This window comes from Lynx canadensis, chromosome F1, assembly GCF_007474595.2.
Source record: "Lynx canadensis isolate LIC74 chromosome F1, mLynCan4.pri.v2, whole genome shotgun sequence".
In the NCBI taxonomy this organism is placed as follows: domain Eukaryota; kingdom Metazoa; phylum Chordata; class Mammalia; order Carnivora; family Felidae; genus Lynx; species Lynx canadensis.
Window position 1 is genome coordinate 30,892,533 of NC_044319.2, and position 15,667 is coordinate 30,908,199.

The following is a 15,667-nucleotide window of genomic DNA, read 5'->3' on the forward strand; positions in this document are numbered from 1 at the left end:
TGTACCAACGCAGAGTGACTCCTTGCTTTCTCTCTGCTACATGTTCTCACTTCCGTGACCACTTTGTCGTTCATGCTTTATTACGTTCCCTTTCTCACCTAAACCTCTTGCAGTCACCCTGGTTGGCACAGTCACCCTTTTACAGAGACAGAAGGGCTGGCTCTCAGGCTGGAGCCACTTCCAGGTAGAATCACCTCTCTAGCCACTAACCAGTCTCTTACTCTCTCACCTCTTACATGTCATGAGAACTTTAAAGTTTGAATCATCTCTGGAAAAACAAAACAAAATATTTTATATGTTTCAACTATTTGATTTCAGTTCTAAGGGAAACAACTGTGAATAACTGAGACCAAACTGTTCTGAAGGACTATATGAACATGTGAAAAAACCATAGGCTGGGGCGCCTGGGTGGCTGAGTTGGTTGAGTGTCCCGTCGGACTCTCAATACCAGCTCAGGTCATGATCCCGGGGTCGTGAGATCAAGCCCAGCATCAGGCTTTGCGCTGAGCATGGAGCCTTTTTAAGATTCTCTTTCTCTAAAAAAACAAAACACCCCATGGACTTACAGTTCCACAGTTATATGCCATTATCATTTTGCAGATAACGATTAGGCGTATGAAATATACAAGTTATCTTTTTGTTATAAAAATCATCTTTTTCTTCCCACTGCTGCCCAATGTTTAACTTCTGCCTGAAAGGCGTGGTTTTTTAGGATGCCCTTGAAGAGGAGCCATTCTTGTTCTACTTGCCACAGGAAAACCCCAATTAGGAACTTTTTAGTCAAAAGAGATCAGCTTTTCCAAACAAACAATAGGTAATAAACTTCTTAAAAGTAAATGGTAGCTGTTCTTCTCAAATGATGCGTGGGCGCAGGTATACTGACTGGTTACTACCCACCTGATGTCTGAAATGAATGAGAAGTGATTTTTACAAGATCATTTTATATATGAAGTTCTTGAAAAGAGGTGATCACTAAGGCAGGTGTGTAAATGCTGGTATGTGCTATCATCCCTATATATTGTTGCAAGGAACAAAATATTAATAGTACTGAGCCAGAGACCTATGTGAGCTCCCTCTGACTGAAAAAAAACCCAAAACACCGACTTTAAGATACCACTTCGTTAAAATGTGCGGCTTAAAACTACCAAACTTGTGCAAAGAGCAGCTGCAGAGTAAAGCAGACAAAGACGATTTTCATAGATACATAAGAAATCAAATTTTATAAATTTGGCAGAGAGTGTATTTCACAATGCAGATGCTGCTAGACTGATAAAGTCTAAGCCTCAGAGTGAGATAAAGAGAGGATTTATAATCCACATTAAAATCATAATCTAACCAGTAGGGGAAGTTTTTTATCTGGAAATGACTTAAAAGAGTTTTAAGCATATAGTTTGAAATTCTCTAATGTGACGGACTTAAATACTAATTTTAACTTAGGCAAGATACCTTATTGAACTGAAATCACCTTCAACCAACCTAAAGTGTATGGATAACTTGGTAATTAAAAATACCAAATACCTTTGTCTTTCAGCTTTGTAGGAGCTAGTAAGGTCGTCAAAAAGCTTGCCATTCATTTCCATTAGGGTTTTCAGCACGTTGTATACCAGTGCTACAATGGTCCTAAAATGGAAGTAAGCAGTGCTGGGTTATAGGAAATACAACATGACTATCATCTCTAAATAGTGGCTGATTCACTTAATCCATTTTCCAGACGACAGACAAAGGTGCAAGAGGTTTAGGAATTTGCTCAAGGTCACACAGCCAGTGGTGATAGAGATGGTCTGATTCCAAAATTTCACGTCTTTCTTATCATGCTTAAACTCTTAAAGCATTATGGTTATCTTCATGGCTGCTCTCCAGTCTCAAGCTAACAGTGTTATAAGATGAAAAAAAATCACCTACCATAACTTGTAAACAAAACAAAAAACCCACAAAGGAGGATAAGGGTGTTACAGAGGTTGGAATATATGCAGTCTAAACATCTACACCTTAAGCACCTCTGCTTCTCCCTGGGATAGCACCGACCTTCGAGGTCTGTGCATCCTTGGCGGATGTTCGGTTGGTCTCCCCCACTGGGTTTGACCACACACTGGTGCAGAATGTCACACCAGGTCGTCCTACCTTCAGGGGGTTTGCAATTTTAAACTGAAATTAACAACATACATGTATTTACAGCTCTGTGAAACTATATGTGTATCGAGTGCACAATGGAATGAAACTGATGTTAACCTTAGAATAAGTTCCAAATCTGTATAGGTTTCATGTATGAGTTAGAAGATTCAAAGACAAAAAGCACAAATATCAGAATACCGCGATCAACATAAAAGACACTTACGGATTCCAGTGTTCTTTGGAGATTTTGTATAAACTGCCAAACATAATTGGCAGAATTTTATCAATATTCTCCTCAATCAAACTAAGAATATATTCATTATTCCAGAAGTACAATGCCCTTTCTGCAACCTAAAAAAACATTTAGAAACGTCAAAACTAAAAGATAAAGGAAAGGCTAGTATAAAAAAATGGCTTCGCTGAAAACATCATACCTGAAAATGAGAACTGGAGACACACTTGGATATTTGCTTAAAAAGGGGCTCTTCAATTTTTTTGAACTGTGTGGGTTCAATGACATCTAAGATTTCTTCAATTTCTCCTAAAAACATCACCTAGGTTAAAAAATTTTTTCTTTTAATAAATATGACAAATTTTATGAAGATAACATACAAAACTACAAATGAGAAGGCTAATCTACAAATTACACAGGGGACAAAAAAGGTCTTGATAGTATATGCAATTTACTATAATGCTCAGCTATCCCACCAAGTCTCTTCAATCCCCAGAAAACCAGCTCCTGCTAGGTAGCAGTAACAATACAGCCAAGCCCAAAGCTGTGTGGTTTATATACTGAAGCCCTAAGATTAAGAAGTTTTAGTGAGATTGTACTATTTTTGTTTAACAAAACCTACTTCTTTCTGACTGCATGTTTTTGGCCAAAATTTCAGCAGTCCTCTGATCACCTGCAAAAAAGAAGTTTAGCACAAATTAAGCCATGAAGTTGGTCAATCCCAGGAAATTTTTAGTAATTGTGATTACGTAACATTCATTCTGAAGTAGATCAATATTTAAGTGTATCCCCAGACTTTCTGCTCGGCTTTACACTTCCATGAATAAGTATTTGCTGAGTGTGTCTGTACCAGATACTGTTCTAGATGCTAGGAAGACAGTGATGAACAAGACAGGTGACTGGTGACCCAGATTTTCAAAAAGCAGGGAGACCAATGGAAGTTATTCATGAAACGTGTAAGTAATTTTAATAGTTAAGTGCTACTTACTAGGAAGAAAATAAAGGAAAGTATGATAATGACTTGGTGGCATGAGTGAGGAAAGTTATTTTAGGGAGAAAATAAGGAACAAAGAATTTCTATTACTTAAAACCATTTGAAGCACCAAGAAAGCCAGGAAGCTTCCCAATTTATTTGATAGCTAGCACCATCTTGATCACCAAGATACATGGAAGGGATCGTGAATTTAAGTGAACATAATTGCAAAGATTTGTACTAAACTGAACATTAACAGGACAATATTTGCCCCATTATGCCTTATTCCAGAAATTCCAGGACAGTTCAACTCATTAACAGTTCTAAGTTAAAAGGGAAAAAAACTATATGATCATCTCAAGATTTTGAACAGTTGTTCAAAATGTCTGACTGCCTATATATTCTGATAAGAATTTAGTTTAGTAAGCTAGAATGAAGAGAATTTATTAGAAACCATCAGCAATCATCTTATATAGTGATTTCTTGGAGACAGGCGGTAAAACCATCAGGGCCTGGTACTTTCGTGGAAATGTATCTGACAGCCTTTTAGGTTATTTTATAGTTATAATCCAGTTACAGTTATATTCAATAGCCTGGTCCTGTAATAAACACTTATTCAAATTAGGAAGAACACTGTTCAGGAGACAGTCCAATAAGATAAAAAGGATCCAATGAATATTCTTGGACAGGAATACCAAAATTATACTTATTTGTCTAAGTATATAATATACTCCCTAATTTAAAAAACAAAAATTACTGGGGCGCCTGAGTGGCTCAGTTAGTTAAGCATCTGACTTCAGCTCAGGTCATGATCTTGCAGTTCTGTGAGTTCGAGCCCCACGTCAGGCTCTGTGCTGACAGCTCAGAGCCTGGAGTCTGCTTTGGATTCTGTGTCCCCCTCTTTCTCTGCCCCTCCCCTGCTAACACGTGCACGCTCTCTCAGAAATACATAAACATTAAAAAAATTAAAAAACAACAAAATTTCTAAAATGAGTAGCCAAATTCAATGTGGCCAGATAAATATATAAAAATCAATACCTTTGTAAAACAAAGTATCAGTAATAATAAAAAAAGGTGCATTTCCTAACAAAAACTAATGTACATAAAGAATAAAATTTGCAAGAAATGTTTACTGATCGTGAGAGACTACAAATAGATGAGATGATTCAATATCATTTTTCCTATATTTAATGTAATTTCAGTCAAATACCAACTGAATTACTTTCTGAAACTAGAAACATTTATTCTATAATCTGTAAGTGTAAGCAAATAACCAAGAACTTTTCTGGGTGGGAGGGGGAGAATTAACGGAATGGAACCCATATTACTGATATTAGCAACTAAAATGAGATGATATCAGCACAGAAACGGGCAAAAAGATATGAAATAGGGACGTGTAGCTAGCTCAGTCAGTAGAACATGCAACTCTTGATCTCGGGAGTCATGAGTTCAAGCTCCATGTTGGGTGTAGGGTGTAGAGTTTATTTAAAGAAGCAGGCAGGGATAGGAAACAAGACTATCTACAGTCATGTACATATATGTATATATGTATGACAAAGGTGGCATTTCAGTTCCATGGAAAATAGATGAATTAGCCAATTAAGTGGTGGTACTTGGACTGCTGTCTTCCCGTTTAGAAAGAAAAAATGTAGCTGTGTTGGTAGCCAGACTCCTAAAATGATCTTCCATGATCCTTACTTCCTGAATTCACATACTTGGATAATCCCATCCCCTCAAATTGGGCTGGCCTAGTGACTTGCTTCTAACCAACAGAATGTGGCGAAAGGGACAGAATATCCCCTCCATGAGTAGGTTATAGAAGATTGTGACTTCCATCTTACTAGGAGATTGTCTAGAGCCTTCTCATCTTGCAAGCTTTGATCAAGCAAGCTGCTCTGTTGGAGCAGTTCCTAGTCAGGAACTGACTAGGCACTGAGGGTAGTCTCTAGCCAAGAGCCAGCTAGGAACTTGAGGAACTGAATTCTGCCAACAACCACATGAACTCAGAAGCAGATCCTTCCTCATGTGATCCTTTCTGTGAGAGCCCAGCCAGGGCCAATACCTCGACTGCAGCCTAGTTGGAGACCCTGAAGCAGAAGACCCAGGTAAGTAATGCCTGGATTCTTGTCTCACAGAAACTATGAGCTAATAAATGATTGTTTTAAGCCACTAAATTTTGTGATAACTTGTTACATAGCAACAGAAAACTAATAAAAAGCAACAAAAAAGAAGACCAGTTCTTCACCCTTGTCACACACAGATTTCAATTTCAAATGGTGTAGCAGGTTAAATGATGGCCCTTCAAAAAATCTGTGTCCTAATGTCTAGAATCTATGAATGTGACTTAATGGGTCTTTACAAATAAAATTAGTTAAGGATCTCAAGGTTAGATCATTATTATCTGCATGGGCCCTAAATCCAGTGATGTGTCCTTGTAAAAGACACAGAGGACAGACAGAAGAGGCAGCAGTGTGAGTGTGGAGCAATGCCACAAGCCAAGGAGCGCCTGGAGACACGGGAAACTGGAAGAGGCAAGGAATGGAATCGCCCCTAGAGCAACTGGAGGGAGTGTACCCCTGCTGACAACTTGATTTTGGACTTCTGACCTTCAGAACTCTGGGAGAATAACTTTGTTATTTTAAGCTACCAAGTTTGTAGTAATTCATAGCAGCCCTAGGAAACTATTACTGATGGAATAAACATTTTATAGGTAAAGACGAAATCCATAAAATAACTAGAATAGGATACTGGAGAATATTTTTATAATCTTAAAGGGTAGAAGGATTTTTCTTAGTACAACATCAAAGCCAGAAACCATAATGATGAACAGATTCCACTACATAACATTTTTCTTCAGTTCTTTAAGGAAAGATTGAAAACTATATTCAGGGACCGCTGGGTGGCTCAGTCGGTTAAGTGTCTGACTCTTGATTTCGGCTCATGTCATGATCTCATGGTTCATGGGTTTGAGCCCCATGTCGGGCTCCATGCTGACAGCTCGTGGGGCCTGCTTGGGGTTCTGTCTCTCCCTCTCTGCCCCTCTACCGCTTGCACTCTCTTTCGCTCTCTCAAAATAAACTTTAAACACAAAACTATATTCAAATTTAAAAACTCCAAATGCATAAAAACTATTTGCAAAATATATCAGGAAAATGTTTAAAAGTAGGCAAACAACACAGAAATGTAAATGATCAATAACCACATAAAAGGATGGCTTAATCCTTGTAGTAATAAAAACCTATTAAAATAAGATTTCCTACCTCTTTGACTAGCAAATATTTTAAAGCTTAACATTCAGCATTGGCCATGGTAAAGGAAAATGCATCTTCACACTCTGGACTGTATTAAATTGTTCAGACTTTTTGGAAGGCAGCTTGGAATATGTTAAAATTTCCAAGTACTCTTTGACTCAGCAACATGGTTTTAATTTTAATGATTTTTAAGCATTTATATACATGGGGTGCCTGGTTGACTCAGTACAGCATGAATGCGGTTCTCAATCTTGGGGTCATGAGTTCAAGCCCCACATTGGGTGTAGAGATTGCTTTTAAAAAAAATTTTACTTAAAAAAAATTTATATAGTAAAATTCGTGTGTGTGTGTAGGTGTGTACTGTTTGTTCTCAGGATTTTTATATACACATAGATTTTCTTTTGTTACCAACACCACAGACAGGACACAGAACAATTCTAACACCCTAAACATCCCCTCACCCAGCAATATGTTTCAACTACTCATGTGTCCATAAATTCAAGACTGATTAAATATGTTATGATAATCCATATAGTGGAATTCAATGCTACCAGTGAAAGCAATAAAACAGATTAATATGGAAAGATAGCCACATTATACTGAGAAGTAAAAACACCTGATCAACACTGTCCTACAACTGAACCTACACACACACACACACACACACACACACATATATAGAAAAAATTTCTAGAAAATATATTCATCAACTTAAATGGTTCTCTTTTAGGTGACAAGATTTTAAGGAACTTCCTCCACATTGTGCTTTACGATTTTGTATTGTGTGAACCAAATTAACACACATTACTTTCACAAAGAGAAGTAACATTAAAGTCATTTCCATTTTAGAAAATAATTTCAATTGAAGATCTGGGTACCTAAATAATGTAATAAACTAGCCAAAGTTCTGACTTACTTATAATTTGCAATAAGCTTAGATATGAATACCAGGTTTCTAGAGAATAAATATGAAGGCTCAAACCCAAGTAACATGGCCATAATTTTGGTGCTGGAATGGACTATGGGAGAAATGGAAAGATCTATATACCTGTACAGATCATTATGAACTGAAAAATATTTTCCTTTGTCAACCTGGACATTTACCTTTCTACCTCTTCATCCTGTTCCTATTTCCATTAACTCAGCTCCCCTAAGAAAGATATCTGGCCATCATCCTCCCTAATCTACTCTTTAAAAAGAAATAACCTTTCTTCTCTATCCATCCCATATTAATTTGTTTAAATTATATCTGTCTACAATTCAACTATGAACCATGACTTACTATGGTATGGATTTTGTCTGAAGTCTGATGAGAGGTACCATGGATTTATATTATGTTTTAATCTACTTTAGAGGTTTATGTGGTTTCATGTAATACTAGGCTCCTAATTCTCCTGATTAGTCTTGAAAAAACTATTTTTTAGCTGTTTCCAGAAAGATTTGCAAGTGTAAAAGTTCAAAAACTCAAAAGTATTAGGAGTGGAAAAATATCTTTTGTTCATTTACACAAAGTTCAATCAGAGGAAGACTACTAAGTTTATAATCTTTTCAGGCATCCCTAGGGATAGCCTCAGTAACTTCATAATAAAGAAAATCTCATTTAAATCCTTTAAATGCTTTGCTTTTCTTCAAGAGCTCTTAGATATTTAGATTAAGGATACCTAGAAAACATTCTGTCAAAATACTCATCAATGTAAAAAGGTTGTTTTCTCTGCTTTCATACGTTTCTATTTCTCCTTACCTTTTGTTTTTCTTAAATGTTCAATTTTCATAGTAACATTTTTATTCTCTCCTGAATCTGTGGGCAACAGTCAACAGAATTCAGACTGAATTGCTATGCTGATTCATAAACAACCTTTACTCCAAGAATACATCTGTATCACCAAAGGCAAGGACATGTTTTCAATCCCTATCATGTAGTTTATTATTAATAAGAGAGAAAATCCTAGTTCTAAAAACAAAACAAAACTCCAGAGAATAGTTTTGGGACCCTCACAGTATATTTTAATTTTAAAAGGTGAATGAAGATTAAAAATGTTGTCAGTAAAGACAACATGTATGTAAAATTTCACATGCAGTCACTAGATCCTATCATCACACATCTCTGCTATATTTTAGTATTAATCTATACTTAAGCTATTCAAGAGACATCCTATAACTCATAAGAACTTCCCCTCCCAACCCTGTTCTCTGAATGCAGATTAACCTAACATTCCTTCTAAATGACTTTAAAGTATATTACTACTGTTTGATAGCTCTACACAGGTATATAAAGAAAAAGCCACAATGAAATGCTACAATGTAGATTAAAGACAAAAATAAATAGGACACTTACTGGTTCTGTTAGTGTGGTATCTTTCTCCAGGAACTGTACGACACAGTAGGCTAGCTAAAATGCAAGGGACAGTTTATAAATATTACTGAAAGAAATAACAGTGATGCAGGATTTTTATATTTAGTTAACACAAATGATTACCTCATTTTAACAAATTTTACTCTAACCCAATATATAACCATGAATATATTCACAACTGTGTCACTTGTTAAGCTTGAAAAGTAACTTATAGGTCAAAAAATGTTCTTTTTTCAGTAGTAACTTCTGAATGTAAGGACTACAGCTAACATTTTAGTTTTTCAGCAAGTTTCTGCATGTATACCTATGCTGATAGGATATTATTTACATACTCCTAGAGACTAAAATCATTGTCCAACTACACTATCAGGGCTAGATGGAACATTCTGCAGATATGTGGGACTCATTCAAAGTCAGGGCCTAGGCGTTGGTGGTATAGTGGTGAGCACAGCTGCCTTCCAAAGTCAGGGCCTAGACTAGAAAACAAGAAAACTGGATATTATCTCTCCTATATCTACATTAAAAGTGCATTGAGCTTATTTAATAAAGCTAAATATTGTAATACGTTTAAATTATAACGAAAGTTTGCTTTAATTTACAAAGCAAATTGCTTAATTATACCTAAAATTGCTGCCTTAATATTTCTCAGTTTCTCTGCCTTTATATCAGCCTTTGAAACAATGTTCATTTCATTTGAAAGTTGTCTGAAACTTACCTGAGCATGAAACAAAGCTAATCCTTTTGCAGTATGCATAGGAATAAGAACCTTCATTAGAAATTGCTTATGTTCTGCTTTCAGTGGCAATGCAAAGCCATTGATAATACTGGAGGGAAAAAAAGGCAGGGGGAAGGGTTAAGTAGTTACTACTTTATTTCCAGAAGTTATATCCATGAGTAAGTACCTAAGGAACACTGCTCTGCTTCAGTCCTGGTGTTGAATGACTTAGTCATCTTCAAACTACTTTATGAATTCTGTTCTTCCAAGTCATTCAATGATGCCAAAAAGAAAACTGGGACTGCCAATTCAAGTCCCAGGAAGTAATTTCTATCTTCATTTTCTAGAAAGCCTATCACTTTATGCATCATTGCCTTTATTTTCCTACCTAAAGCCACAGGAGAGTTAGTATCACAATGTTGTTAGAACTTTCAAAATTTTCTGAAGCAGAAGTATTTTCTGAAGTACATTCTGAAGTTTCTCTTACTTTGCTAAAAGATCTGAAATTAAGAAGTAGTTTTCTCCATAATCACTCTCTAACTATAAATAGAGGGGGCCTAATCTTCTCAAGTTAATATTGCTATGTGATGAATACAGAAAGCAAAATGTTCACATAAACTAAAAGGCTATAGATTCTTCTAAAAAGAACAGCCGGATTAGGAAGGGCCTATCAATATCTCAGCAAGAATTCTTATAACTTCATCAAAGATTCACTATAGTTTATTTCATTTCTTCCCAATCAGATCCTATAATTTCTGAGGCAGTCTGGCAAGATCAGGCATAAAACATGCCACAGCTTCAAAAGCAGGAAGAAGCCTATTCTAAAACAGATGTCTTGCATGGCAAGTACTTTAATATGCTGACCGCTTAAAAAGCTATAAAAAGATTTCAGTTGAGAAGCTATGTCTTGTGCTCTATATTTAAACTCTAAAATATAAAATAATTTCTCCAACCCCAGTAAGATTCTAATACATAAAACGTTCAAAGTTATTTAACTCTTAAAAAACAATGACCTACCTTCCTAATATTTCAAGGAGTTCAGCAACACCATTGAAATGTTCTGTTTCATATATAAACCTGAATTTATAAAATAAAGACAGGTGTAATGAAAACTCAAACATTAGAAAACTAAATTAAGAGGCAGGAAAGTAGAGAAATCAATCCTAAGGGCAACTATAAGAAACCTACAAGTGTGCTTCAGGAATTCTTTGTAAGCTATCTTGCCCCAAACTAGTTACCTCTAAGCAATCTTATAAAATAAGGCCTAATTCCTATTAAGTCACATACACTTTTGCTATAGTCTAGCTGCAGAGATAACAGAATATTATTTCACCTCGAAGATTGTATTTTACTTAAAAATGTATAAGAAAGATGGGTTTTCTCAAAGAAATACTTTTCAAAATAGGAAACCTCCACCCACAGGAAAATCTACGAGGTAAGGACCCATATGGAATCAAGCCACTTTTATTCATAGTTTCTCTAAACCTAAACTACACAGGCTGTCTAGCTTTCCAAGATTAGGCTTGCTGTTAAAGCAGAAGTCATGAACTCAAATGACTACAGGACAGGGAAGTATCATGACTAGAGTAGACTTAGGAGGACAGAGACCTCAGGACAGAGACCTCAGGAAGATGCGGTCTCTCAAGGAGGCAGCCATTACTGATCTCGAATTGTTACATCATACGAATGCTAGCCTAATTCTGCCACATTTCCAAATAAACCAAGCCTGAAATGTGGTTACATTAAAGCAAAATCTCCTAATTAGAAGCAATTACTTAACAGATTATCACTTATAGTCAAAATATATACTCCATATAAATTTAATTAGTTTTGCCAGAAAATCAAAACTACTTTCAAGACTATTGATTTAAATATTTACACACAATTTTTTAAACAAAAGGCTCAAAGAAGTAGGTAACTAGACATAAATTCTCCTCAATAAACCTTAAACATGAACATTGGTATTACCTATTCTAAACAGTCTTCATAACTATTGTCCACTTAGATGAGAAGTAAAGTTGCAAGTTTCAAAAAAGTTACATGCAATCAGTTACATACAATCACGACACCCACAAAACAGGCTAAAAATGACTCAAATACTTATCAACAGTTCAGATATAAAAATTAAAGGAACTGGAATAAAAAGAAAACATGGAAGGGGAAAAGTGCTATATATGAATATATGACCAGTTTACCTGAGGAAAATGTTGTTAATTTGTTTTCTGATGAATGCTCTTAATCCAAGAAATTTCCCATAAATTCGGTGCAGAACAGTCTTCAGGAAGTCACGTTCTCTGGGATCTTCACTATCAAAAAGCTCCAGGAGCTTTAAAAAAAATCTGAGAAATTACTTTTTAAAAATAATTGAGCTAAAATTTCACTTTATTCTAATTTGATTTCAAGATAACCCATGAAATTTTTTAAAAAAATTTTAATGATTCTGCCTTATCAGGTTGATCTTATTCTTGCTAAATAATGAAGCTAAAGAAAAGTTTAAGGAGTATTTCTTTTCACTTCATTTCAAAAAACAACACATAAAAATATAAATACTTCAAAAAGTGTATAGTTTTGTTTTGTATTTTTTTTGCTTTGCCACTCATTTAAAAATTCTATCCTCTTCTTGACTACTAACCATGGCTCATAATTTTAGAGTTTTGAAATCTGAGAGATTTTTAATGCTTTTTGATAGTAATTCAAAACTACATACAAAAATCTTAAGCTTGCAAACTGCAAGTCGTTACATAAATGAAGTTTGAAAATACACATGTGCAAATAAGTATTTCCTGTTTACTAGAAAGATTTATACAAACTAAAATTGTTTTGTGATCTTACACTAAAAATCAAGTCACCATGCCAACAGCTCAGAAATTAACATTTAATTAGTAGGAGAAAGTACTGGCAGATACATGCTAATAGAGTAAAAGTCATTCAGGAAATAATGAAATAGAGATGAGACTACAGATTTTTATTTAAAGTCACTTTAGCAACTGGCTGCAAAAGTTTAAACCAGTTCAAACTGGCTAATTCACCATTTTCCTCCTATACCTCTACACAACTCTTCAGCAAAGGCAGAATAAAGAGATCTTTGAAAAATTTAAAGTCAAAGCTCAAATTCCCATTTTTAAAATGGCAAAGAAACTGAATTTCTGCTGTCAAAAAATGGTATTACTGTATTTTAAATAAAACATTGGATTTTCTTAGGAAAAATTTTAAAGTAATTTCTCTATATAGAATATAATTACCTATATGAAGTCATCAAGGAATTTTACATTCTGTACTTTGATATTGATAATTACAGTCAAGATGGCAAGCTCTGGACTCCTCAAAGTTCTTTTCCCATTCTGTCTTGAATTGTATGTGATTATTTACATATGCATCTCTTCTATTAGAGTGAATGTCTTTTGAGGGTTGTGATGACTTTAGTCATATTTACATACCCTTAAACAAATGTCTTGTTTATAGTCTGCATTCTTTGTTCACTAGGTTATTAAAGTCCTGAATGAGGCTCCAAACAAAAATATCCAGAGTATAAGAATTTGTGTTAATATACCTAATAAATTCAGTTCAAATTATTCTAATTAAAAATGGCTAACCTACTCACTTGAGACACTCATATTCAAGTTTCCGATGTTGGGTTTACTTAGAAGATAAGCTTGCAAATTAATAAAAGGGGCCCTTACTTGTTAAGGTTGACATGTTTAATTCAAGAATAAATGAATTTAGTACGAGTTGATCCTCAGGAGAAAAATATAAACTAGAGAATACCTGTTCGCCAACTGTTAAATCTATTTAAAGAAACCTATTTTGAAATACTGTAATCTAAATAATCTACTTATAAATATAAATATAAATTCATATAATAAAACCTACATAAAACTAGTCATCAGGAAATTGTTTCTTATTCTGGCTGTGATACTTATCTCTAACTTTGCTTTTAAGGGTAATTCATAACCTCTGAGCTTTTTCGTCACTGATAAAATGAAGAAGGCTGAAACTGATCTTGTGCTTCTAAGTGTAGGGAACATTATGGTCAGAGAGAGTCTAGTTTGAATCCTGATTGTGCCATCTACTAGCTGTGTAAAATTAGACACACATGCTTTATATAAAAGCATATAAGGACAATGCCAGGCACATAAAAAGCACTCGGTAATTCTTAGCTTCTTTCTTCTGAAATCCTATGATTTGAACATAACTTGGAATTATCCAAGTATTTTTTTCTCTTGAAATATGAATGTCCAAATTTATACTTAATTTTTTCCTGTACTTTTAAGTCTTAAAATTACCACCTAATCAAAATAATTTCAAAATACAAAAGCTAAGGATTCTCTCATATACTATTCATAAAGAATAACATAATATGAATACATCACAGAAGTGATCTATGAAAGCACAGCCATATAAACTGCTAGGAACAAATTACTGGGCTTTGGTTTCTCGGATAATTCAGGTATTTAGAGTATAAAGTAGAAGTTTTCTTCTTGTTTCTCTTCAAACCCATGGAATAAGCCAGCAGCAGAAATACCTCAAGCTCTAGACTGAAGAAGCACTAAGGCAACTGTCCCCCTCAACCTGCTTTTATGTTAAACACAATTTAATGTGGTATTACTAGAGTTCCTTAATATACTCTATTCCTTCTGTAGCACACAAGAGCTACCGAAGGAAATAAATATGCATTCATCTGCAATTACCAAAATCACAAAGTTCTATTTAATCTGATTTTTACTTGTGAATGAAATGTAAATTTTACTGTTAGCACACACCCAATATTTCTTTGTAATTTATGGACAGTTGCTTGAATGGTTGAAGGACATATTCCTGACAATATTCTTCATTAATCAATACACTAACAGCAATTAGTCAGAATACTTTATGTGAGGTCAGGTGTCGCTATAAATGATGAAAACTGAACTCTAAATAAATATGTGGAACTCATGTTTGTAGAATCTTTATTATACAACAGTGGTAAGAGGGTAGGAAAGGTCCTCGTAATGATTTTAGTCCTCGCCTCCGCCCTGGGTTCATTGCTACCTTTTGACTCATCTCCTACCTTTCTTGAAAGTGCAAATAACTCTAGAAGAGAAGAGCATCAAATTCCTAATGAGACCTTACATACTGATAAGTATTTCCAAAGAGAAAATAAACCTGCAAAGATCTGGTCTACTTCACCACAATCCTGTCTAGGGCCAGCCAGTTCCCCTCAGTTAAAGAGAGGCTTTTACGTTGTTGAAAAGACTTTGAAGATTATAAAAATGAACACATTCCAAAAAATTAATTTTCAGTATGTAGTTTCCAAAAAATAATAGCTTATAACTAATTTATAAAATAAAAGAAGGTATCCCATTATGTTTCATTCACTCTATCTCCTTTTCTTCTTAAATATCCCATTTATCTGCGGTTTAGGAACTGGGAGGCTAGAATGCCCAAGGTGCGAAGGGGAAGGAAACAGGAAAGGTCATTGGTAATTGTAACCGATAACAGGAAAGGAGCCGAAGCCCAAACTCCTAATGGTGATTCCATTTCTGTTTTTTCTCTGTCATTTCAAAGTTACAATGCTTAAAACATACCCCAAAGTTCAAGTTCAAAGACTTAAAAATTTAAAAGAAAGCTTCTTGCCCTTTGATTGAATGGTCATACCAAATTTTCTCAGATTGTCCAGAAAGGCTTGCTTTTCTGGTCTTTATAAAATAACTGTAAGAATTCAGGATTGGATGTAATTCCAATGATGTCATTAGAAGCTCACTCTTGTTTAAAATACTCTTGTATTCTCATAGCTCCTTCACTTTTACCCTAATTGTCTGGCAAGAGTATTAAACGATGTTAAAGTAAAATAAACCATTTAAGTTTTGACAGACTATTTCAATCACAAATTAATGAATCATTGCTAAGATGAACCCAAGGAAATTTAAGACATAAGAATTCCTTACCTGCTGTACAAATTTCTGGTCAATGTATCGCTTTGCAATGCTAGGCTGGAAATCAGGGCTCTCCAAAAATCTTAAGAAGAATTCATACACCAACTATGAGAAAAAGT

General features: G+C 34.9%; 1 protein-coding gene across 1 annotated transcript in view; it reads right to left on the reverse strand.

Annotated features, from left to right (window-relative positions):
• PPP2R5A (protein phosphatase 2 regulatory subunit B'alpha) overlaps positions 1–15,667 on the reverse strand; it is a 68,672-nt gene that overhangs the window by 1,325 nt on the left and 51,680 nt on the right. Inside the window, exons 4-12 of the mRNA XM_030302986.1 lie at positions 15,561–15,653; positions 11,832–11,962; positions 10,654–10,713; positions 9,637–9,745; positions 8,904–8,957; positions 2,967–3,017; positions 2,547–2,666; positions 2,336–2,463; positions 1,519–1,620 (exon numbers count right to left, since the gene is read on the reverse strand). Of these exons, the coding sequence (XP_030158846.1) occupies positions 1,519–1,620; positions 2,336–2,463; positions 2,547–2,666; positions 2,967–3,017; positions 8,904–8,957; positions 9,637–9,745; positions 10,654–10,713; positions 11,832–11,962; positions 15,561–15,653 (848 nt within the window). The remainder of the gene's footprint in view (positions 1–1,518; positions 1,621–2,335; positions 2,464–2,546; positions 2,667–2,966; positions 3,018–8,903; positions 8,958–9,636; positions 9,746–10,653; positions 10,714–11,831; positions 11,963–15,560; positions 15,654–15,667) is intronic.